This window comes from Pongo abelii, chromosome 6, assembly GCF_028885655.2.
Source record: "Pongo abelii isolate AG06213 chromosome 6, NHGRI_mPonAbe1-v2.0_pri, whole genome shotgun sequence".
In the NCBI taxonomy this organism is placed as follows: domain Eukaryota; kingdom Metazoa; phylum Chordata; class Mammalia; order Primates; family Hominidae; genus Pongo; species Pongo abelii.
The window spans coordinates 72,861,206-72,886,876 of record NC_071991.2 but is presented as its reverse complement, the minus strand read 5'-3'; the positions used below and the strand labels follow the sequence as shown (position 1 = coordinate 72,886,876).

The following is a 25,671-nucleotide window of genomic DNA, read 5'->3' as shown; positions in this document are numbered from 1 at the left end:
TTTTAGACATATCAATTACCGAATACAATTTACCATGCAAACTAATGAATGATGTTACCTACCAGTTTGGCAGTTAGAACCAATGTAACCAGGTTTACATTTGCAGATGTTTGGGGCAACACACTCCCTACTTTTTCCACATGGATATTTACAAATGGCTAAAAAAAAAAATCAAAGAAAAAAAGGTTGACTGCTAAAACAGAACATACATATTGCCTACAGACTTAGTTATAATAGAAGCAAAAGTCTCTGAAATTTGAATAGTTAACTAATATTCCCTCTAGATAATACTGAGAACATAAGAATACTCCAACAACTTTCTTGCTTAAGTTTAGTCTCAAACAAGCCAAAACACAAACAAAGCAAAACAGTAACACAAGACATCTTCTATGTTTTCAAAGCCAAAAAGTTGATTTTCATCAGAGAAAACAATGTTAATAATTGTGAGAAGATAGAAACAATGCCTTTAAAATTAAAGTGATATATAACTTGCTGTAATCTCAAAAGAGTTGGAAAGATTACAGAGAAACCTACTTCATGCAAATAAGCAAATACGCCAGAATTAGTATTTGAAGTGCCAAATGCCCACCATGAGCTGAAAAGAATACAGACCACAACGTTAACCAGATCTATATTGACATCTTTTATCTGCTTAGCTGATTAATGCTGGGAAATTCAGTGGGCACTCCAAAGCTCGTTTTCTCATCTGTATAATGGGAAAAATAATACCCAATACGTGGGGTTCATGTGGATTATATGACACAGTTGATACAAAATGTTTCCACAGACCCTGGAACACAGAAAGTACTCAAATATATTTGTAATATATATTATATAGTTGTAATACTCTATAATATTAACATGATTTTAATAAATAACTCAGAAAACCCACTTCTATTCTTTCAAATGTGATGAGAATACAGTATAAATGATCAATAAATAAAATAAATGGAAATAAGTGAACTCAGAAGAATAAATAGAAATTAGTATATAGAAAAGCATATCTTTTTAATAACTTAAACTTGAATTAGATAATTTTCTTTGTATCTTCTGAAGAGTTTCATACTACCTCTGCAATTGATACCATCTCCATAATACCCAAAGGGGCAGCGTCCACATTTGAAGTGACCATCTGAGCTTGGCACACAGGAAACACCAAGAAAACAAGGCGAGCCAGCACAAGGTGATATTTTGGTTGATCCAAACTTTTCTGGCAAAATAGTGATTGCTTTTGTAATAGATGACACAAACTCATCTTCATACTGTGTGTAAACTTGGGAAGACCTGCTAATTTGAGAATTATACCCTCCCGTCTCTGTTTGGATGGTGTTCTGGATATCATCCTTTGCTTTGCCACGGGTGCTGTTTGGGTTCATGCTTACAGAGCTACTGTTCTTCATAGGAACTTCCAACTCACCCAGACTGAGATTCGTACTGAGACTACGATCCACATGTTCGAAATCTGATATCTGATGAGAAATAGCCTTTATTGAATTATCCATTTGGGCTGTAATTAATTTCAGTGATGAGCGGGAGATGTTGTTAGTTGTGCTCGATAACTTTTTGATAGTAGCAGGAGTGGGAGTAAATCTTGTACCAATTAGTGAATATTCTGTTGATGGTGACTGAAAATTTATACCTACACAACCAAAAAATAAAAAATGTTAGTCAATAGCATTTATAAATAGTCTTCTCTACCTCAAATATTTTACATTAAGTAATTCATTCCTTCATTTAGTATCTACACATATCTAACACTGTAGTAGGAGCTGTGTACTAATAAGAAATCATGACACTGTTTCTGCCTTCAAGGAGGTTATAGTCTTTTGGGGTACACAAGATAACCCAGAATGTTAAATAGTATAAAAGTCAAAGTACAATAATTTATTTTATTAAGATTTTGAAATGGCTAACAAACACCTGTTGATCACCTCATACACATGAGCCTCAAAACAAAGGAAAGCACAGCCCCTATCCCTGAGCAATTTAGAATATTGTCAAGGATAGAGACATGTGAGCCATTCACTATGAAACAATCATCGAGAACTACTACAAGAGTGACAAATATAAAATGAAACCTACAGAAACACAGAAGAGTAAGTAATTCTCCCTATAAAGAAGACAGGAACTAAATGTATAAGCAAAAATTGGGAAATGATATAAATGCTATTTTATATGAGAGGCAAAGAACCACAGCTCTAATAATTTTACCGATGTGATAAAATGAGATTTTATGTCCCCATCTTTCTTGATTGCTCAACTAGAAATTAAAACATTTTTACACATCTTTTTTTGGGGGGAATCATTATTTATTTCACCTGCCAAAATACTTCATTTCCTTATTGCACATTTTTACTTCTTTGGTATGGAAAAATCTAATGGGTTTTAGAGTATGAACACGTTTTAAGCAGTGATTAGATACGTTTTTCTTGTTATGCTTTCTATTGCAAATTTAGGATTTGCTTATGCATGGTCTTCATGCAAAGCTCTTCTCAAAGGTCTTAAAATATAAAAACATAGAAAACCAAGCCAAAACAAATCAAAACTAGAAAAAGATAGAAGAAAATGAACCAAAAACAACAAAAATAATCCTTAACATAGTTGGCAACAAGTGCAATGAAAGATTTTTTGAAAAATGTGAGGACTTCGTGAAACATAAAAAGCATATGGGTTCAGACTAATAGAAAAAAGAGTGCACCAAATATAGCCCCAAACATAAATAAGGGCAGTGAGGTAAGCACAATTAAGTGTCAAAAAATACAGCAAAATTGTCCTGAACTAGCAATCCCCAGGAGAACTGCTTTAGATGATCTGGGCCAAGTCAGTGTCCCTTTCCCTCAGCCTCTGTACACAGAAGGGACTCCTTCCAGAACCAAATTGTTTTAAGTGAACCTTCTCCTTAGGAGAGTTTTTATTGTCAGAATTGGAGAAAGAAGCAGAGAAGAACTGAAACTCCAGATTACAAAAATTACCATTGAAGAAAGTAAGAAAAGAGCATACGTTAGCAAATGTATGTTAGTAAAGCACATTTTTTCTTTTGAAATGTAATGAGTCAATGTTCCTATGACGGTATATATCAGAGATATCATAACAATTACAAAATACAAGAATCATGGGAAGATATTGGCCTTACAGATATTAAAATGTAGTATAAAGCCACACTAATCAAAACAATGTATTATTGGCATACAAAAGACTATTAGAAAATAATAACATAACAGAAAGCTCACAAATATGTCTCAACATATAACGGACTTTAAATAAAATATATGATATTTAAATTCAATGTGGCTTATTTTATAAATGATACTACATAATTGCCATTCATCTGGAAGAAAAAAGTATTGGACCTCTTCTTCATATAATAAAATAACAAATTTCAAATGAATTAAAAACTAAATGTAAAATATAAAATAAATGTTCTAAAAGAGAATATGACTTCATATTTATAACTTAAACTTCGAGAGATCCTTAAACAGAAGCTATAAATAAAAGATTTAAAAATATATTTGCTTGATTACATAAAATCTTAATGCTTTCATATAAAAAGACAACACAGATAAAGACAAACCACAGAGATAAACACAATAATTCCAAGCACCTATTATGTACAGGATCAGAATATACGAGGTGGCCGGAATATATAAAGTACTCCTACAAATCAATAAAAAAGGCAAGCAAAAGGATAGCAATTAGCACAAAAAAAAATCTAAATGATTATTTGAAAAAAGAAACCCAAATAAATAGATAACCTTTGGCAATTTCTATCTAGGAAAAATCAAAAACCGTAACAGTGGAAAGATATAACTGAACAGCTTCGGAGATGAGAAAAGTAAAACAGCTATATATAAGAAGACAATTTTAAATTATACAAGAATACTACATGTAATTGTATACAAGAATTTGAAATCTAAATGTGACAAATGATTTTCTGGCAAAATAAAAATGATGAAATTGACTCTAGAGGAGGCACAAACATTGATGGAAATAGAAAAACAATCTAAAATTACTCCCCAAAATAATGCTAGGACAGATAATCTAATGAAAAATTTTACCAAATAATTAAGGAAAGGGTATTTTCAAAACTGCTGCAATGCACAAAAAGAGATGAAAAGTATTATAAACACTTTCTTAAAGTGGCATAATCATATAGTCAATATATTTGTGACATATAAAAATTTAAATGAAATACTAGCAAATCAAAGGTAGCAGTGCATTTATGGAAAAATATATCAGGATTAGACTTGTACCTATTAATATAATTATATGATATAATTGCATAAAGACATAATATGGAAAATATAAAATGATGTTGAAATATAATATGCATTAATTACTGATTTTAAATATTGTGAGAAAATTAGTCTAAGGAAACTTTGTTAACTACAATTATAGCAAGTAATAAATGATGCTGAAAAAGCATTTGATAACATTTAAAACCCACTCCTGATTTAAAACTAGGAATTCTGAAAAAGCAACTAATAAGAGGAAAATTCATTAACTGTATAAAGGGTATCTAGCAGAAACTACAGTGATATCATAGTGAAACATGATAAGAATTCCCATACCATTAACAAAGCTCTCCCTTCCCTACAGGCTTTGTACTAGAGGTACACTACACTACAATGAGAGCGTAAGTTTGAGACCCTGGTCTCTTCAGTTAGATTGCTCAGGCTCAACTCTCTCTTCTGTAATTTAAAACTCCATAATCTGAACACATTACTTAAGCCCTCTATGTTTCTGTTTAATCATCTGTAAAATAGAAGTAATAACAGTTACTGTAAATAGCTATTATGAAGACTGAATGAGGTAAGATACAAAAAATGTCTGCCTAGTGCTGGCACATTATAAGTGTAAATTAAATCTCACTATTAAGATAAGAAAGTAAATAAGAATAGCAGACAAAACTCCCTATTTGCAAAGAACAATTATTGTCTGCCAATAAAATCAAGAAAGAGAATCCACTATAAACCATAGTGTACATCAGAGTATTCAGTAAGGTGACAACACTGGAATAATAAGAAAATCAAGACACATTTCCTATGTTCCAGGAATCAAAAATATCTTGAGAGATATCCCATTCACGACAACAGTTGATATTACAGAATGCAAAGGCATAAAGAAAGTCAATGTGAAATGTACAAGAACTTTATGAAGACAATCACAGAATGATTAAACCAAATGAGGGCTATTAAGAAAGCACTATGACACAGGAAAGGCCTTGTGAAATAGAGAACTTCTTATCACTTTTAGGGTTTGAGCAGATACTGGATGACCAGTTTCCAGGGATTTATAAAATATAAGTTTGAAATAGTCACTTCCAACCTTAAGCTTCTCCGAAATCACTTTAAATGATGCTTTGTTCATTAGAGGACATAAATGCATTTTTTCTAAAATATAAGCCAGATGATTGAATAGATTAGCAAGAGAAAGGATAAATTTTAAACCGCATTATATAACCTTTAGGTGATCTTTCTAAAAATAAAAATACCTGAGGAATAAATATGTTGGTCTTCTAGAAAACAAGTAAGAGGAATTACTTGTCATTAGATTTTAACTATGACCATTACTTACTGAAGGCATCTCCACTTGTTGGCTTAACATGCCTCTTTCTCCCTTGGGCATTTTTATCATCCTCTTCCTTATTTACACTTTTATCGGATCTTGTGAGAACCACAGTTTGTGTAGTAAATTTATTTAAAAATTGTGTTTCAACTGTAAATGAGAACAAGGAAAACAGATTAGACTTAAACTATTAGACAACCAAAGCACCACAAATAAGATATATGCAGTACAAATGCCACTTGGATTAAACTCTGCAAATTAGACTAAATAGCTCACTTAAATGTCATCTCTTCTGCACACTTTTCTGGTATGGATTGAATTGTGTTCCCCTAAAATTCATATGTTAAATCCCTACTCCTAAATGTGAACATGTTTGGAGACAGGGTCTTTAAGGGGGTAAATAAGATAAAATGAGATCATAAGAGTGGCACCCTAATCCAATAGGACTGGTGTCCTTACAAAAAGAGGAAGAGATACCACACATGCAGGAAAGACCTGGTGAGAACATAGCCAGTCTGCAAACCAGAGATATCTCACCACAAATCACCTCTACTCGCACCTTAATCTTGAACTTTCAGCATTCAGAACTGTGAGAAAATAAATTTCTGTTGTTTAAGCCCCTCAATCTGTTACGGCAGCCCAAGCTAATGTACCTTCCTTCAGTTGCATTCATGCACCCGATCAATTTTGCCCATTTGGGTTCTCCCACAGAACTTTGCCCTTCATGCTATTGATTCTTATGTGCCCCACTAGTTAGCAATAACCTCAAGAATAACTGTGCTTTATTCATGTTAATATCCATTGACTCTGGTACCTATCATAAAACTAAGAAAACACCAGCAACAACCAAAAGTCCTTTTGTATAATAAGCACCTTCCTACAATACACAAATGACTCTGACAATGTTAAGAAATATATTTAGTCACTCATGTGTAAGGGGATTTGGTTCAACTTGTTTTTCTCTTAAATGCCACTGAATGAAGTTTTTATTGAAGAAATGGGCCTGTTTGGGAAAGAAAACTACTAGATCACTTATTAGAATGGAAGGTGTGAATATTAGGGATGGGATACTCAGGAGTAAATGTGAGAAGCAGAAGTAGAGAATTCCCCTTACCATCCTATACTGTGTTGCTCATATCTGTGGGGCTAGGCAGGCTCAGCCCAATTTGAAGCACAAGATGATGCTGCTTCCTTAGTATGTAACTGTCATCAAAAAGGTCCCATTCACTTAATTAAACCCAAGGTATGGATCTTCGACACTGTCTTCTATAACTTAGTATTTTCTCTTTTAATCTTTTAAAATGTTGATGCCCACCAATTTTTTTTGTCCATTTTCCTCTAAATCTAAAGGTTTTCCCTGGACAATTCTATGACATAGCTGATGATTCTAAGATTTATATTTTCAACTTAATCCTCCTTTCTGAGCTTACATGGATATTCCATAGTAACCCTAGTTTCTGTGCATCCAAACTGAATTCATTATAATTCCCCTCCAGAAAAACTTGTTCTTCCATTACTTTGCTTGTGTGTCTTAGTCAGCTTGAGCTTCCATAACAAAATACCACAGACTGGGAGGCTTAAACAACAGAAATTATCTTGCCATTCTGGAGGCTCAATGATCCAAGATCAAAGTGATCAAACTGGCTGATTGAGTTTTTGGTGAGGGCTCTCTTCCTGGCTTGAAGATGGCCACTTTCTTGACCTGTCCATACATCACAAGCTCTCTGGTGTCTCTTCATATAAGGATACTAATTCTGTGGGATCAGGGCTCCATTCTTATAACCTCATTTAACCTTAATTACTTCCTTTCTCCAAATATAGCCACACTGGGAGTTAGGGCTTCAACATATACATTTTGGGGGGACGCAGTTCCATCCATAGCAATGCAAATGCAAATTCTACACACCCATTCACTAAAATCAAACACTTAAAACTTAATGAATCTCTTTCTCTCATCATGCTAAAACCAATCACTGGCCAATTACAATCAACTTGCTTCTTTAGTATCCCTTTCATCATTACCTCATCTTCATCTTAGGTTAGTATATCGTCATCTTTTTTCCTATATATTTGAAATGTTTTCTTAACTCTTCTTCCCACCTTCAGATTTACACAGTTCCTTACCCACAAGTGGTCCATCCTACACACTACTCCTTAAAGTATCTCACATGTAAACTGTATTGTGTTTCTCTCCCACTTCAAAACTTTAAGGGAATCTCCATGGTTTTTATGGTCTTGCTACTGCTTACCTCTCTAGCTCCAACTCTTGTAGCAGCTCCCCTTTCTTCCTATATTCCAGGCACACTGAGCTATTCACAGTGGCTGCCCAAGGAGTGCTGTGATGTTGCCTGCTTCTGTCTCTTTGCTCCTGCTGTTGGTTTTGCCTGGAATGCCTTTCTCTCTCTTGATCTATCAGATTCAGTTCTCATGTGTCTAGTATAGTCTAGTCACTTCCTTTTTTAAAAATTTTTCATTATTTCTGCAGGTAGATAAGATTCCCTGTGTAGTATTCCTACTAGCCCTTTTGTGATTTCTATCAAAAGACACAGAACACTTTATTGTACTCTGTAATTACTAGTCATATTCCCTGCTGTTACACTCTACCTATTAAGTCAGAGAACATATCTTATATATTTTTGCATCCTTTGTATCTAGTTCAATGCATGACACTTAATGCATTTACACTGAATAAATACACGAGTCAAAAACAGAAACTATACTATTAAAAAATAATTAAATGCAGCAAAAAAAATCTCATAGCAGAAAATAGGAACTTTTACCATGGCATATTTTTCCATCCCCATAAAATCCTTTTGGACATGAACCACAATGATAGGAACCAAAGGTATTCAGGCATTCTACTCCCTCAAAGCAAGGCTTGGAGTCACACTCATCGACATCTTCCTGGCAATTTTTGCCTGTATAAAATATAGACCAAGAGCTCAAATTATTTAATTTGAAAAACATCATATGTCCAATTGTCTTATTATATAACTTCTACTTTTTATGTCTGTCCTTCTAACCCCAAAAGAGCTGCTATGCATTATGAGGATAGAAGTATGCTGTTTTTAAAACTTACTGTATAATCAAATATAAAGTCACTAATTATATTCAATTTAATATTAAACAAGACCTTTCAAGTACATATTTTTTTTTGTAAATAAGATGAGTTAAGAATTCCATTAATATTTAAGGCAAAATTTTCATATTACAGCAGTAATTTGAACTTTGTTTAAAAAGTCAGTAATTTTTAAAAGTTATTTAGGATGGTTGTCTGTTTAGCTTAAGGACAAATTGTTTAGTCTAGTTATAAAAATTCATGAAAGTTGTTTGTGTTAGGAAAGTCAGTCCGTCCTTAATCAAAGTTTTTGAGTTGATGTGGTGCTCTTTGAAATGCTTAACAACTCATCTCAATGAGTAAATCCAGTCATATGTGGATGGTAGCCTTTATTGTACTAAAATTTATGAGGCAATCAACATTTGAATTCTTTCAAATAGAGTCTACTGTGGAGTAGAAAAGAGATCCATATTCATAGTTCCAAATGATAAAATTTTTGTTTTAAAATGCTGAAGAGGTCAGGTGCGGTGGCTCACACCTGTAAATCAGCACTTTGGGAGGCTGAGATGGGCGGATCACGAGGTCAGGAGATTGAGACCATCCTGGCCAACATGGTGAAACCCCATCTCTACTAAAAATACAAAAAAATTAGCCAGGCTGGTGGTGGGCACCTGTAGTCCCAGCCACTCGGGAGGCTGAGGCAGGAGAATGGCGTGAACCCGGGAGGCGGAGCTTGCAGTGAGCTGAGATGGCGCCACTGCACTCCAGCCTGAGCGACAGAGCGAAACTCCGTCTCAAAAAAAAAAAAAGTGCTGAAGAAAATTAGAAGACACATAAATATTCTGCTCAGTTCTACTGTATTGTTAAAATGGGTGTCTTCAATAAAAATATCAGCTCATTAACTATATATTTATTTATTTAATATTTACATCTATTAAATGTAAAGAAAATATTCATATGAGTTTTTAAAAAGCCATGGAAAATTAAAGGTTGGCAGTCATATATTTATTTCTGTAATCACACATTTTAGGACAAGTAATGAGTTAGTAAATATGCTAACATTTCATTTGATTTCAACTTTTTACCATGATATTTCTAAGTCAATGAATTATCAGTAAAACCTCTGTTAAGTGATAACTTTTGTATTTTCTCTGGCATAATTCCTTTATTTTTCCATATTATATCTTAATAGTAATACATTTTAATACACTTCTCCCTACCAAATATAGGTAGGAATGTTTAGGAGCCTGCAAAACAGGTTCCTACATTGCTATAACAGTTATAAAAATTGGCAAAATTGTAATAGTGCATGGAACTTACAATTTACAAAAACAAGGGATATGGATAGTAATTATATTTGTAATAACTTTTGTTAAAATTGTAAAGATGTGTACTAAAATCTTTAGGACCACACATTTGCTTGAGTAATCTGTAGATGTGTGTTTCAAGGAGCTTTTCTTTCTAATTTGTTATGAGGAGCAAAATCTTACCTTTGAGCTCAGGTGGGCAATCACAGGAATAGCTGTGAAAACCACTAACACAGCTGCCAAGACCACAAGGGTTGGATTGGCACCCACTAATGTCCACTTCACAAAGACTGCCATGGAAGCCAGGCAAGCAGACACACAGGTACACTCCACTCCCTGGAGAAAAGTTCCTATCAGACACACATGATCCACCATTCAAGCAATCACAAGACTTCACAGTCACCTACAAAAGAAAAAAAAAGGAAATGTCTTATTTTTCAATAAAATTATCTTCAGTTTATGCCCCAGAAATCATGACAGTCATGTGTGTTTATGTACAAGTATGACCAAATCACTTATATTTGATATATATATACACACACACACAAATGTAATATAAAATTGTATTAAAAATAGTTTAATAAGGCGGTTACGCCCACTCTCAGGTGCATAACCACAATATAATACTAAGGATAACTTTTCTAAACAAAAAAGTTACAAGATGATCAATTTCTGTCATGCAAGTAGAACAACTTAAAAAAAATCATTAAAGTGGAAAGCAGTTAATCACCTGGGTTATTCACAAATCTAGAGAGCAAATGATCTCCTGAATTACTGGGTTAATATGGCGTAGAACGCAGCTGCTCTTCACAATATTACTTCAGTGTGAAAGTGTGTTCCAAGTTTCACATGAACAAAGGACACATAAAGGGTTTGTAAGTATTAAGTGCTCATGACTGACATAATCAAAAGAAAAGTCAATAAAGAAAGGAATTATAGTTGCCAATTATTTATCTCAAGTTGTATTTATAATCTTGATTTCTAATTCAACATCTCAGGTCCTTTCACTTGATGGAAGAGGGTATGATTATCAATCTTAGATTAATCACACATCTTTCATGAAGGTGGAGCTGAAGGAGTTCTTTATTCTTGTCATAGTGAAGTGCCAAATAAAACAGTATAGAAATTATTAATTTAGATCTGTGCTTCTGGGCTTGAGACTCTCTCTAAGGTTTTAAATTCTTACAAAGAATAGTCAAAGTTTTGGTAGATCAGTTTTCCATACAATGTTTAATAACTTTGTTGCTCTTTACAATTAGCAATATGGCTTGTATTTTAAATTCAAATAAAGTTGTTAATTTATTTGAAAGAATCCAGTGACACTTATGTAATTATAAAGATTACCTCAATCGTGACTCTAGTTTCAGCATTGCAGTCATCATTAAGGCGTAGAGTAAATTGTTGGGGAGTTAGTAAATCTGTTTTCCACATGAAAAGCCCTGCAGAGGAAACACTTGCCCCTTCAGGACCAGAGTCCAACATAAAATGGATGTCAGAACCTTCTGGATCGAAGGCCACGAACTGATACTCAAAGTTTTCACCATAAAATGTCTGTAATTTGTCTTGCAGTGCTTGAATCACTGGGGGCTGGTTGTCTGTAATAGAGAAAACACTTAACTTTATGCCCGTGTAGAAAAAGGAATGAAGTGTACTTCTGAGAGCTCCCACAGAGATATGCACTTTGATAAAGACTGAACTCTGCTAAAAGGTCTATTAGCTGCTTTCATTTTTTTTTTTTTAACATTTGAGTAAGTTCAATTCCATTCTTAGACATGTGAAAGTAACTGACAGGTGCAAGACCTCAGGCATTATTATGAAAGTATGAAAGCACTTTGGATACAGCACAGAATATATAAATACACATGCACTGGCCACACTGGATGCTGCACCTCTTCTGTCTTACTTCTTGGTGTTGACTGCCTCACTACTCTCTCTCTCTCTCTCTGGCTGTGGATCCTTTGCACTGTGTTTCTTTAAGCCTCACTTTCTCCCTCTACTCCCATTCTCTATTCCTCCCTCACTGCCCACGACTGCTCCATTTCTTTGGCTCCTTTGAACGCTTCTCGCTGTACTGGCCTCCCCAGCTATAATACGTGGAAGCCATTAGTCATACTCATCTTCTGATTCTCAGAGGTTCTTCCAGTGGCTGAGTGCACACACTAAAAAAGAGGCTATTTCAGGATGGGCATGGTGGCTCACACCTGTAACCCCAGCACTTTGGGAAGCCAAGGCGGGCGGATCACTTGAGGTCAGGAGTTCCAGACCAGCCTGGCCAACATGGTGAAACCCTGTCTCTACTAAAAATGAAAATTAGCAGGCATGGTGGTGGGTACCTGTAATCCCAGCTACTCAAGAGGCTGAAGCAGGAGAATTGCTTGAACCCGGGAAGTGGAGCTTGCAGTGAGCTGAGATCGCACCACTATGCTCCAGCCTGGGAGACAGAGTGAGATTCTGTCTCAAAAAAAAAAAAAGTGGCTATTTTAGAGGACAGGCAGAGTTCCCTTTACACTCATGAAACAACTGAAAATCTCTTTTTATATTGTCCTATATTAAAAAATGTCTACCTTTCCAGCCCACTGGCTTAACAGTTGGAACAAATAGCCCCATTACATTGTACTGAGCGCAAAAATTCTGCTTGCATCCACAAAGCACTAATGCCCTGAGATTGTAGCTCTGGCTCCTGTTCTGCCCCTGCATATCCTTACACAAGCAGCCTAATTTATTGATCTTAATTTCCTCATCCTCAATATGAGAGATTTAAAAGACATGACATTTTTATGGCCCTTTATGACTTTGAACACTATGAGACTATAATGAATCAATCAGTCAAACTACAGCCATTGATAAAACAGAGGCACCAATTCAGAGGTTGTATTGTATTTTCATCTCTTGCACTATATTTTTCCTCAAATTTCCATTGTCTTCCCACAGCATTCCATGAGTCTTAAACCTAAGCAGTGAATCATCTGGCAAATGTAATGAAACACAGTAATGAAATATGCACATACAATTATAATGATATTACACAGCATTGTATAAATATAAAGCTGTATGACTTTCTTAAATAAAATTACATGGGGCCAGGGAATAATTGTGTCCTATTGTCTCTAATAATGTCTGATCTCCCTGTGAGGAAAGAGAACTTGGACGCCTATATGGAACCAACATAGCTCTATTTATGAAAGTGAGGAAGTTATATGGTACGTGACTATAATTTGGGGTATTGTTTGAAACAAAGTATCTCAAAATTATCTGTACCCAATATTATTCTCATGACATCACACAACAGTAGTACTGACATCACACAACAGTAGTACTGGAAGGCACTTTATAGATTACTGAGTCCAGATACCTTGTTTAACAAGTGCTGAATCCATGGCCTTTGAGATTAAATGGTTAATAACTTCACAAAACTGAACAGAGGTAAGGCTAAGCATAGGAAATTGTGTGTAACTGAGTTAATAATTCCCATTTCTTCCATTAATAAATCACATATGCTTTCCTAATCAAATATTAAAATAAATATCCTGTACCCTCAAAGTAAATTTTGCAGTTAGGAGAGATGCTAAATTAAACACAGAGGTCATTCATCTTAAACACATTTATGTAACTTCTGGCTGAAAACCACTTTTAAAATGTCTTGTACAGGAAATATTTGGATTAATAAAGAATAACTTACTTTCTGAAAATGACCAAGTAAATCTTGAAGTTTTGGGTCTACAAATCAAACAAGGGCTGGTTGGATTTTTGTCTCCTTCAACATAGCAGAGTCCATCAATAATGCAAACATTTTCCTAATGGAAAATTTTTTAAAAAGAAAGCATCAATAAAGTACAGCTATAGTTAGTGCGTAGAAAAAGAAACTGTACATAGAAGGATGGCAGTATATGTACTGATGATTCCAACGAAAGCACATACATCTATTTTGATACTTCATAATCGTAAGTGCATATGAGGAAACAAATTACCTGAATATGTAAATGTCTATAAAACTGATCAATTTGGAGGTAATAAAAGTACGTATAAGTTTTATCTTTACAAAGTTATAGCTTATAATTTATAAATAACATGGGAGAAAATCTCTCTTTTGGTATTTTTCACTGCTAAACTCATCCTAGGAGTGCTTTATTCATAAAGAAATAAAACCAACTTCTTTTTTTCCCCCCACAATTTATAAAATCACATTAGGTTATAGTTATTTTCCATTTCCCTAGCAGCCCACTATGTTCTGTGAACACAGCCAACTAGACCAGATCTTTGGCATAATTATATCCACACTTGATAATGGATATCATTACACCAAACATTTGAAAGAGATGCTGATAAGCACAGAAAGAACATTCAATGTAGCAAGTATTCTTGGGGAGAGGATTAAATTTTATTCAGGAGAAATAAAGTTAGCTCATTTTACAAAATCTCCTTTAATATCACTTGAAAAATTGCACAAAAGTTAGAGCAAAATAGCTCCAGGAGGAGAAAACAATCTTGAAAAATAATATTTTTAAAGTACTTATGGATATATGGAAATGAAATATTTGGGAAAAATGAAAATCAAACAATTTCTCAAAACCAGAGATTTGATCTGATGATTAATCTCAAGAAAATAAATTTTAAACTTAGAAAAAATAATACTTTAAAATTTTCATGTACATAAATATTATTTGTATGCACCTCAGCTTTGAGGAGTCAGGTGTCTGTTAAGTCAGCAGTCCACATGTGAGACAGACCTTCTGATAAATACGGAAGGCTGGATATAGATTAAGAAGAAGTTGTGACTGCAGCTCAGCTCAGGCTGCACTGCTGTTCTGTAATCCATCTAGTGGCACATATTTACATGCTCCAAAAAACTTAGTTGCCAGGAAATACTCCCCATAAAAATACCAACTTTATACATTTTACAAATTTTAACCAAATGTATGTCATTTGATGCAAAGAAGAGTAGGTAACATAAGATCTCTTATCGGAAAGTCATTATTACTACTGAAAAAACAATGTAGGTAGGAGTGAAGTAGTAAATAATTTAGTCTGGACTTCCTCTTACAATTTTTTAGAAGTAATCTGCCATTTCACAATGTTAAAGGTAGGAACCTCTTCGTTGCAGGCAGTGTAACAATTTCAGTTACCTTATATAAACTTGAGGAAGGATTTTCTCTATTAGTTTTTCTGGTATAAAAGTGAAAAAACTACAATTAATGTGCCAACAGCATAGGAAATGAAAATACCTATGATGTAAATGTGAAAATACATGAAAAAAATACATACCTTTATAGTACATGAGTCATTTTTATAGAGACCACAAACTTGGCAAGCACCATCATATATGACCATTATTTTGGGATTACTGAATTTATAACCATCATTAGATACCTGTAACATAATAGTTCTATAATGAGATGATTTGTTCTAAATGTTCTAAATTCATTATGAAATGTTATATATAAGTATTTACTTTGTTTATAAATATGAAGATGTCTTTTTATTTTTTACCTTCAACTGCCACTTCCCAGTTGGTTTCCCACCCACCAGATCCATGGTATCAAACTGCTGAACATCAGTGGGCAGCTGACAATCAACAGCTCTGCTATTTTGGAAAACAGTCTGTGTATAGATGGGTTCTCCAGGCATCCATTCACTGCTATTATACTGAAGACATAGTGAGAAAGCAATTAACCTCTGTTAAATTATGGAATTTTTTTTTAGTAAATTACATACAATCAAAGCATAAATTTTAAAATATATGCCTAGTATAATGTAATATATAACAGGGAAACAAAAGTCACATTGGGAGGGAGTTTTATTCAGAATAATGAAAAAAGTATATATGTTCATATGATGCAAATTGCTCCCAATGAATCATGCATTTCTTGGCGGTTCAAATCAAAGAAGTTACCAATATTGGTCATATACAATAGATCACTATGTAATGACTTTTGTAGCAAGAGGAAACACACTTGACTATATAGATGACACACAGTGGATTGATTTTCTGCCCAGAAATTCCTTCATTTCTCCTGCAAAATCTTCCATCACCTCATCTACTTGAAACTGTCCTTTCTGCCCCCTACACGGTTCCCACAGGGTCTCTCCTATTCCTGTATGACCAGTCTCCCTGACTGTGCTTGACTGGTGCAGGGGCGGGCCTAAGCTAGGCCAATATTTCAATACTCATGATATTTTAACTTTGTACCAATGGAGATGTCATGTCAGTTGGCCTCTGATGGTTTGAGTTGCAAGACACAAAACTATGGAGTGGTTGGTGGCCATTTTTTCACTATGGAGAGAAAGCCAGTATATAGTGAAACAGGAAAATGAAGCCCACAAACAAAAGCTGAATTGAAACAAACATACACACACACACACACACACATAAAAATGCACACCTACTGAGTCTTCATGGTGTTCAAGTCCCAAGTTCAAGATTTTTCTTGAGAATTCAGCTACTTTCTTGTTCTTGATTCTCTAAGAAATATACTATCCTAATAAATATTTTTGCTCAAGTTAGTTTATTAGTAATTTGAAACTAAATAAACTCTATCTAGTTCACTCTACTTAATAACTCAGTGACACATCATGCTTAAGCTACACTTTTAGTATTGTTTTTCAGTATTGAAAATGCACTTGTCCCAAAAGAAGAGAAGCCAGAATAATGTTCCAGGTACGGGTAACTACGTAGGAAACCAAAAGCTATATTTTGCTGTCAAAATTTAGATTTAGATTTTTCTTTGAAATTTATTACTGTCAAATGTTTTCAACCACTCAGAATTTGTCATAGAGCACGCTGATGCTTCAATATTGTGGGTCAGCAGGAAAAGGAAAGGAAAACATGATCGCTCTAATCTACGACTAATAGAAATTACGTTTTTGAAGATTTGATGATTGAAAGAGTGAGCTGCAAATCTCCATATTTAAGGGAGTGTGCAGAGTCTAACCTAGCAGATCTACCAGTGGTTTCCCTCTTGTAGAGGAAGAATGACGATTTCTCAGAGTAGTCATGATATCTACACTTAAGTGAATGTACAGTCTCAGTTTCTTGTGCGGAAAGAAGTCTCCAGCCAATGACTGGCAATATAGAGATTATTTCCAACTTTGTATTTCAAGGGGCCTACCCAAAATGAGGAATATACAGTGTTCTATTTCCTTTCCATTTGTCAATATTTTGTGAGTATATATTATGTGCTGAAAATATCTCAGTGAAAAAAGATCACAAAGAAAATGACAGACAATATATAATTTTATTATTGCATTAAAAGAGACTCAAATAAGATATAATACAAAAGGAGTTATTAAGTCTAACTAACTAGCACAGTCAAAGAAGGCTTCAAAAAAGCAAATACTTCTCTTCCTGAAAATAAAAAAGGAGACTGCTATTTGGACACTGGGAGCAGAAGTGGAAAGAGTGCAATTCACATGAATGGAGGGAATACTGTATGAAAAAGACAGGGATGCATGGAACAGCATAAACAGGAAATTCAAGCCTACAAATATAGACAAGAGCTAAATCATAATGTGCCATCCGTTTCTTGGATAACATCTTGTATTTAATCCTATAAATTAGCAACTTTAAAATTGGATTTTTTAGAGTCTTGACTGCTTTGAGGGAGGAAGTGAAAGAAATGCTTAAGTGGTTGAATCTCTAGCTAAAAACTTGCTTAAAACTACTAATACAAAAGTAGAAAAAAGCATGTAAAATATGTTACACTTTATATTAAAAAAAGAGTTTCTATCCATTTTTTGTACCAAAGAAATACAGTAAGGATTAACCAGAAAATAATGACAATAGAAACATACTTTAATGAAAAGAAGGAGTGATGGAAAGCAGATGACAGGGATGACAAGAAAGTAACAATTCTATGTGCATACATTTGTATAGCTTCAACTCTTAGAACTATGATAATATTTCATATACCCTCCAAATAATTAAATAACTATAATCAACCAGAGTGTGGAAGAAACTCAAAATGGAAGACAAATATTTTTAAAACCTAATTGTATTATAAATAAAACAGATAACCACTCTAAACAGAGTGGGAAATAGTTAATCTAACTCACTTTGGAAAGTAGTATCTGCCTTTATATTGTGACCTCGTTTCATGAATTTGTTTTTCACAGAGGAAAGGGTTATAATTTCTGAAACTGACTTACATATACACTTAGATTGAGAAAACAGGTAAATATATTGTGGATGATGAGAGCCAGTTTTCACTTGTAAAGAAAAGAGTTACAAATAAGGAAAAGAGAAGGCTAGAATGAACCTTATGGCACTGCACTGAAATCAGAAGTATCAGTATCAACTCAGAGATGACAGATAGATAAACCGATAGATAGGTAGTTACGTATGTGTATAAGTGTACATACATAGATGTTCTAACTGTATCCATTAAAAGGGCCAAGAAGCATTAACTACCCTGTAACAAGAAGCACACCTTGCACCCAAATCTTGGATTTTAAATGACCCTCTTTGATAAATGGAACTACAGTCTTTAGAGAAACGGTTGATTCTAGAGTTGGGGTGGAAAAATATGAGTCTGGAATATCATATGATGCCAGAATGTGATAAATTGTTCAAAAAATTATGGGAGCAAGTTAAAAGGACATGTGAACCAATTTGTAATAGCTCCCAATGGTCAAAGCTAGAATAATTTAAACAGCCAAACAAAGAATGATAGCATTGAGTTATAATTCATGAAATAAGTTTCCATTAGTCTATACTGGCATGAGTAAATAAATGAATAAGTAAATTGGAAACAAGGAGTAGCTCTTCTTTTCAGTAGAATTCCAAATAATATGTGTAGAAGAAATGATGGAAATAGAAAATCACCACTGGTAAATACCATAGTAATAATTGCTACCAGCAAAAATTATAGTTGGACGCTAAAATTAGGAAGAAAATGTTTGAGGAGCTATTATATATTTGCATAATCTAAAAGTGTCTCCCTACAGCATATTTATTAGTTAAAATGGGAAAAACAGGAAGCTTAAAGTGAAGATACATGGCAAAAACCCCTTAAGTAAGTGATCAAAATTTACATTGCCCGTGATTAGATACATTGCATTATGAAAGGATGCACTAAAAATTGTACAACATGGCATGACCTCAATCTAACCATAAAAAAGGAACATTCCACAAAATAACTGGCCAGTGGTCTTTGAAAGAACCAAGTGTGCAAAAGATGAAGAAAGATGGAGCACCGTCACAATATTCAAAAAAGCCAAGTGTGCAAAAGATAAAGAAAGATGGAGCACTATCACAATATGAAAGAGACTGAAAAAACATGAGAAAATGCAATATAAAATCTTAGATTAGATCCTGAATCAGGAAAAGGACCATTATTAGTTGGACAACTGGCAGAATTTGAACAAGGTCTGTAAATTTGTTAATAGTATTGTATCGAGGTGAATTTTCTGATTTGAATAATTGTTTTATGAATATGGTTTATAAATAAGATATTAACTTTATGAGAAACTGGGTGAAGAATTACTGGAAACTGCATTATTTTTACAATTTTTCTGTGAGTATCAAGTTATTCCAAAATAAAAGTTTTTAAAAATTACTTCGTAAAATGGGAAGTCATTAAGAATTTTGCATGACCTGATTTCCAAAATGCTAGATTTTAAAGAGGAACCCAATCTTCGAAGGGAACTGAAATTTGAACTAAAAAGGTGAGCAGGAATCAATTCATATTGACTGAACATGTAATAGGGGAGCTAGGAGAAGACATTAGCTTAGTGGCAGGGCAAGCACATTCCACACAAAGTGAATGCAAGGCTTTGAGCAGGGCCCATGTTGGTAGGGTTGGGGATCCTAAAATAGTGGCACATTAAACAGGCTTGACTGGAGGTATGAATTAAAGGCTAGAAGAGCCTTTAAAACCCAGCACTGGGCAAAACTGGGGCTAGGAGAGACAGACTTAACTTCAGCATAATGTAAAATAAAGACGGATATGCATTCTAATTTTAGTTTGGGCAAGTGAACATCTTTCTTTCTATAGTTTTTGATTTGGTTTGGCTCTGTGTCTCCACCCCAATCTCATCTCGAATTGTAATCCCCAAGGATCGAGGGAGGGACATAGTGGGAGTTGACTGGATCATGAGGGCAGTTTCTCCCTTGCTGCTCTCATGATAGGAAATTCTCATGAGATCTTGATGGTTTAAAAGTGGCAGCTTCCCTCTTAACTCCCTCTCACCTGCCACCTTGTGAAGAAGGTGCCTCCGTCTGCCTTCTGCCATGATTTTATGCTTCCTGGGGTCTTCCCAGCCATGTGGAACTGTGAGCCAATTAAACCTGTTTTCTTTATAAATTACCTAGTCTCAGGTAGTATCTTCATAGCACTGTGAAAATAGACTAATACAGTTCTGTATAGTGTGTTAGAGGATTCCAGATTTTACTCTGTATTTATCAGAAGTTTGGAGGAAGTGGCAGGTAGTATGAGAGTAAATCACAACAAACAATGCATCTGAAGGTAAGTACAAGATGTGCTTTCCAAGAGAATATAAATCTACAAAATTCGCTCCTGGCACATCACTTAGTTTTCATGTGATGTCATATGATTTATTCTGCCAAGACTAATATAATGTCTATTCTCTTAAGTGATATTAAAATTACTTACATGTACCTTTCTATTTTGTCTTATTACTTCATTGGGATTAAAATATTCCATGGCTTACTTAGAAAGACTCCACCCATAAAATCCTGAAGTTAGCATACTTGTGTTTAACTACTTGATAAAGACACATACAAACCTATTTCCTCCTGTAAATTCTCAATCTCAGAATCACATTTGGCTTCATCAATTTAGAGAAAAAGTAAGAAGACTATTATAATGTGGTTTGCTGTCTTAAGTTTTCAGCTTACCCACATATACTTTTGAAATTCATAGAGTTATCCTTAAAATAAAATTTCCATGTGAATAAAGACAAGGAAGACCATTTAAATAATCATCAAAAATAAGGTATAATTTGATATACTAATGTTCAAACTGATCATGTCTGTTTCTGTGGCCTTCAGAAAGATAAATACTATTTTTTAAAGGTGGGTCTTTTCTGTCTAAAATCCATAGTAAGGAAAATATAAAGAATAAATGCAATTAGTCCTCATGTTTTGGTTTGTAAAAGGGAAGTGTTCATATCCAGTTTATGCAAGATGTCTTGGCTAAAAACAATGTCTCTTCTTTATGTTTTTACATTTCAAGAAATACAGAGGCTTACATAAATCAAGCTTGATATTCTTTTAGCCTTTTAATGTAAGTGAAATCAGTGAGCCGATACTTCAACAAAAAGTTTATAAGATATTTTAATAAAGTTAACAAAGAAGCATCAACACTATGTAACTTAATCATTTTCCTGTTCAGCTCTCTAGATACAATATCGTTTGGATTTATGTTGCTAATTGATAGACCAAATTAATCTAAGATAATATTAATCTGAGTATCTCATACACTCTATTGTTTCTCAACTCTATAATTAACATACCTGTAGCTTAGTAACTTCACATTTAATTGAAGGTAATTCTTTGAAGCCTTTGCCAAAAACTCTCACCATCATACAATTATATTTTTGAACATCACAGAATCCAGCATTCCCAAGCTCTATAATTTCAGGAGCTTTGTCTTTGGAAAAAAAAATAACAAATACTACATATTTTATTTAATTTCAGAAAAAAAACTAATTATTTCCAAGCCCCAAATTAAAAGCATATGGAAAATAATATTTTAAAGTATACCTAAAATGCTACTTACAACACTAATTACGCCATTAAATGTTAAGAGTAATCTGGTATTAGAAGAGGTATCTACCATCAAACCAATAATAATATTACAGACACTACCAGTCCTAAAATCACAGGTTTCACTAATGTTTAATAATATTTTATATCAAGGACAAATATTAAGAAATTACCACTACAATAAAGTACATTTTGGTTTTACCATTTTGGCTTGTGCCATATAGCTGGGTTATAGAAAAAAATACTTCTGTAATAAAATATAGTAGTTAGTAATGCAATGTATTAAAATTTCAGAATGTCATCTGTATCAGTAACATCTGGTTGTCAAAATGGGTATATGCAGTGTGTAAAAGTTATTAAACCCCTTGCCTAAGTACTGGGAAAACCTAAGTGAATACAACTCTACTAGCAGTAGGGGAGAAAATCCTGTGTATTCAGAACCTTAAAAATCTTGATGAAAATTTTTTTTAAAGCCTGGGTTACTTCAGTCCATACTTTCACAAATTCAACAAATGTTTAGTAATTTTTATTTATCTGTTGTTATTCTAGGTACTGGGGATGTAGTAATGAACAAAACAAAAGTTTCTGCCTTCATATAATTTGCATTCTAGATGGGAGGATAAAAAATAAACAAAAAGATAAATATAAATTATATTACATAATTGTTTTCAGGAATATAGAAAAAATTACATTAACTATATTAAAGGAGATTAAGACCATGGAATTGTGTAAGAAAAACAAGTCTATTTTGAATGACCACAGAGGATTTTCTGATAGTATGACATTTGAACAGAGAAGTAAAGAAAGTAAGTCATAAAGATCTGTGGTGGCAGAATCCTCCGGTGAGAGGGAGCGGCGAGTGCAAAGACCCTGAGGTGGAAGCAGGCCTGGCTCCTTTGAGCAACAGCAAAGCTGCCAGTGTGGCTGAAAAGCAGTGAGCTGGGGGAGGAATGCTGGATGAATTCAGTGAGAGAGGAACCTCAGACTACCTAGGGTCTTCTATGCCATGGTAGGGATTGTGGACTTTACTCTGAAGGAGATGGAGAGCCATTCGAGCTATATAAACACAGGAGCAACGTGATCTCACTCACATTTCAGTGAGGTCACTTTAGTTGCTGCTGCACAGAAAATTAGTTTTGGGAGAATCTATGATAATCCGAGGGGGAAATAATGGTGGCTTGGACTATGGTTGTAGCAGGGAAAGAAATGAAATGCTTTGAAGCTGGAGCTGGATTTGCTGCTAATGAATTAAACTTGTGGCATGAAAGAAAAGGACAGGCAAAAGTGATTGTAAGTTTTTAATGTGAGCAAATAGGAATGAACTTTGCATTTACTAAGAAGGAAAAGGCTGTAGGTGGAAACGCGCAAGATGGTAATAATGGGAGGGAAATCAGGAGTTACTGGTTTACTTATTAAAGGAAACAGAACTTTTTACAGTTTCTTTGTCTAACATATTAAGACAAAATAGTTTGTACTGTATAGATAGATGCATTAGAGAAAAAGAGTTTTAAGCAAATTAGTATAATTAGCCAAACAATATAAACACAGTGCTTTAAAAATACTAAATTTGAGTTCTGGGAAAATAGTGATTCTCTATAGGTAGAGGGCCCAGTTGTGTGTAAAGGCCCTGAGGTTAAATGATCTCGGCATTTTCAAGGGACAGCTTAGAGGGGCTGGAGTGGAATAACAGGGTGACAGTAGTAGGGAATGAGTTTAGAGAGACACTGAATGCCAGATCACACTGTGCCTTCCAGGGTGTTATAAGTTACTTTGGCTTTTACTCCAAATAAGATGAGATGCTGTTGGAAAATTTAATAATGTATTAATTAATATGATTTGGAGATTTTCTCTATGAAACCTGAATAAACACTGTTAGGATACTGAGGGTGAAATAAAGATCAAATACATTTTTATAATGAAATATCATATGCAATATCAAACTTTGAGAGTATTTACTTACCATAGGAATCACTGCAATCATAGGAACTAAAGTTTGGGAAACACACACACCCCCATTCCATACACTGCCCATTGCCGCTGCATAAATTGGGGCATTTTAATACTAAGAGAATGTCTTCAATTGATGTGCCATACTCTTCTGTGTTATATTTCCCCTCCTCCACAATCCTCTTTTCACATTCATTTTCTAAAAGGGCCACACCTGCTTCTGCCCAGCTAAGATCATCTTTTAACAGAACATCCTTCACACATATATCTATAACACTGTCTACTCTCTTGCCAAGAAAAGCAAGACAGAGCCTTCCTATGCTGGAGTTGGCTAGAGTCTGCTGACAGAGGGTCAAGGTGCTGTACTCGGTGAGGCCAGAGGGTGTGGGCCAAGAGGGGAAATACTCTTGCTGTACATCCTCAGCATGGTCCTCTGGGAAAAAATAAGTAAGTTCTTCCAGATCTGTTTGGCTGAGACTCGGGAAAGCAAACAAAGGAAGAAACTCATAAAAGTTTTGCCGTTTCCATCTGTTTTCTCGATTGTACCTCATTTCTTGGCTGTGGCTTCCCTGGCCTTGTATATATTTCCTATTGTCCAAATATTGTAATGCTTCTTGTTTCTCATTTCCAGGATGTTTTTGTACATTTAAGCCGAGTTTAGTCAGGTTTATGTGTTTTTTTTCTTGTGGAAATAAATTTAGATTATATTCTTCTGGAGATGTACGCTTGTTTACCTCTCTGACACGAGTGTCTGAATTAATATATTCAGAAGTGACATCTAGTTCTGGTATCAAAGAAGATAAGCTGACATGATTGAGGTCTTTGCAACCCAAGGCGATTTCTGATTGAGAAACACTGTCCAGATCATCAGAAGACGGATACGCTGCAGTGTCCAATGAACAGCTACAATAGGATGGCTTTCCAGGTGATGTCATAGAAATTGGCAGTGTGTCAAACATGCTTTTTCCTGGTAAAATCCTTCCAGATGGAAAACAGGAAAGAATAGTAATTTGTACTTAAACATTTTTTCCTAATATGTGTTGCAAAAAAGCAGTGTTGAGCCACCACCCGTTTCAAGTCTACTATTAATACAATCGCAAGTGGAAAAAGTGTCTTACCTCCATTCATTAATAAAAGCAACATAATTGTTAAAATTTTGACCAATTTGGATCCCATTTTTGTCATGGAAATCATTTTCTGGATCTTCATCAAAGGTTCCACAAAGTCCCAGAGTGTTTCTGTAATCTACACTAGGGGCTCTGATCGTTAGACTCATGCCCCATTCACCAAGATCAGCACGGATGAATGCCCCAGAAGAAAACCAGATCTGAAAAACAGAAATAAACAATACAGAAATAAAAAATGTTGAAGCAATATTCAATCTGGATTAAGAAAAATCTATTATTTAAAAAATAACAAATAGTTATTCCTTCAATATAAAAAGAGAGTAAAATACTGATTTTCCTGACTACAACTTTCCTCTTAACATTCTATGTCAAAATATGGGTTTTTGCATTTTGTTGACCTGAAGTTTGATGACCATACTGATCTTTTTATTGAAATATATTGCTTGCAACTTCTTTCTTTAAATAATTTAAACTGAGATAATTTATACAATTAATACATTACAAATATTGAGGAGGATGTTTACCAAGTAATGTTTCTGATAATAATTATTTAATACAGAATTAGATTGCCAAGTAATTAATTTACACAGATAAATATAATTTCAGAGGAGTGCATGTTCCTACAGCTAATTAGCATTCTCTAGCTGCCAGTAGACAAACAAAATCAGAAGCTAAATTATAACTAGAAGGTAGCTTGGGGAGTTGGTAATCTGAGCAAGGGGAGTTTGCTGAATGACCCTAGTAGCCTGTGCAATCTAACTGTGAACCACCTCTCCCATCACAGGAATATCACCTCTTCCAGACTGGCCACTTTGATGTACTGTATATGTGGAGAAGCTATCTCTTCTAAAAATCACTGAAGATACACCACTGTTTGCTCTTCTGGTTGTTTTTCCCCTTTTAATTTTCTTAAAATTTAAAAATAACTCTTTTTTTCTCTTTTTA

At 34.3% G+C, this 25,671-nt stretch overlaps 1 protein-coding gene across 1 annotated transcript in view; it reads right to left on the bottom strand.

Annotated features, from left to right (window-relative positions):
* The window catches only part of VWDE (von Willebrand factor D and EGF domains), a 76,650-nt gene that overhangs the window by 13,914 nt on the left and 37,065 nt on the right, over positions 1-25,671 (bottom strand). Inside the window, exons 11-21 of the mRNA XM_063726067.1 lie at positions 24,718-24,926; positions 23,613-24,577; positions 21,400-21,536; positions 15,418-15,573; positions 15,193-15,297; positions 13,610-13,724; positions 11,275-11,525; positions 10,114-10,333; positions 8,346-8,483; positions 5,575-5,715; positions 63-158 (exon numbers count right to left, since the gene is read on the bottom strand). Coding sequence (XP_063582137.1) covers positions 63-158; positions 5,575-5,715; positions 8,346-8,483; positions 10,114-10,333; positions 11,275-11,525; positions 13,610-13,724; positions 15,193-15,297; positions 15,418-15,573; positions 21,400-21,536; positions 23,613-24,577; positions 24,718-24,926 — 2,533 coding nt within the window. The remainder of the gene's footprint in view (positions 1-62; positions 159-5,574; positions 5,716-8,345; positions 8,484-10,113; positions 10,334-11,274; positions 11,526-13,609; positions 13,725-15,192; positions 15,298-15,417; positions 15,574-21,399; positions 21,537-23,612; positions 24,578-24,717; positions 24,927-25,671) is intronic.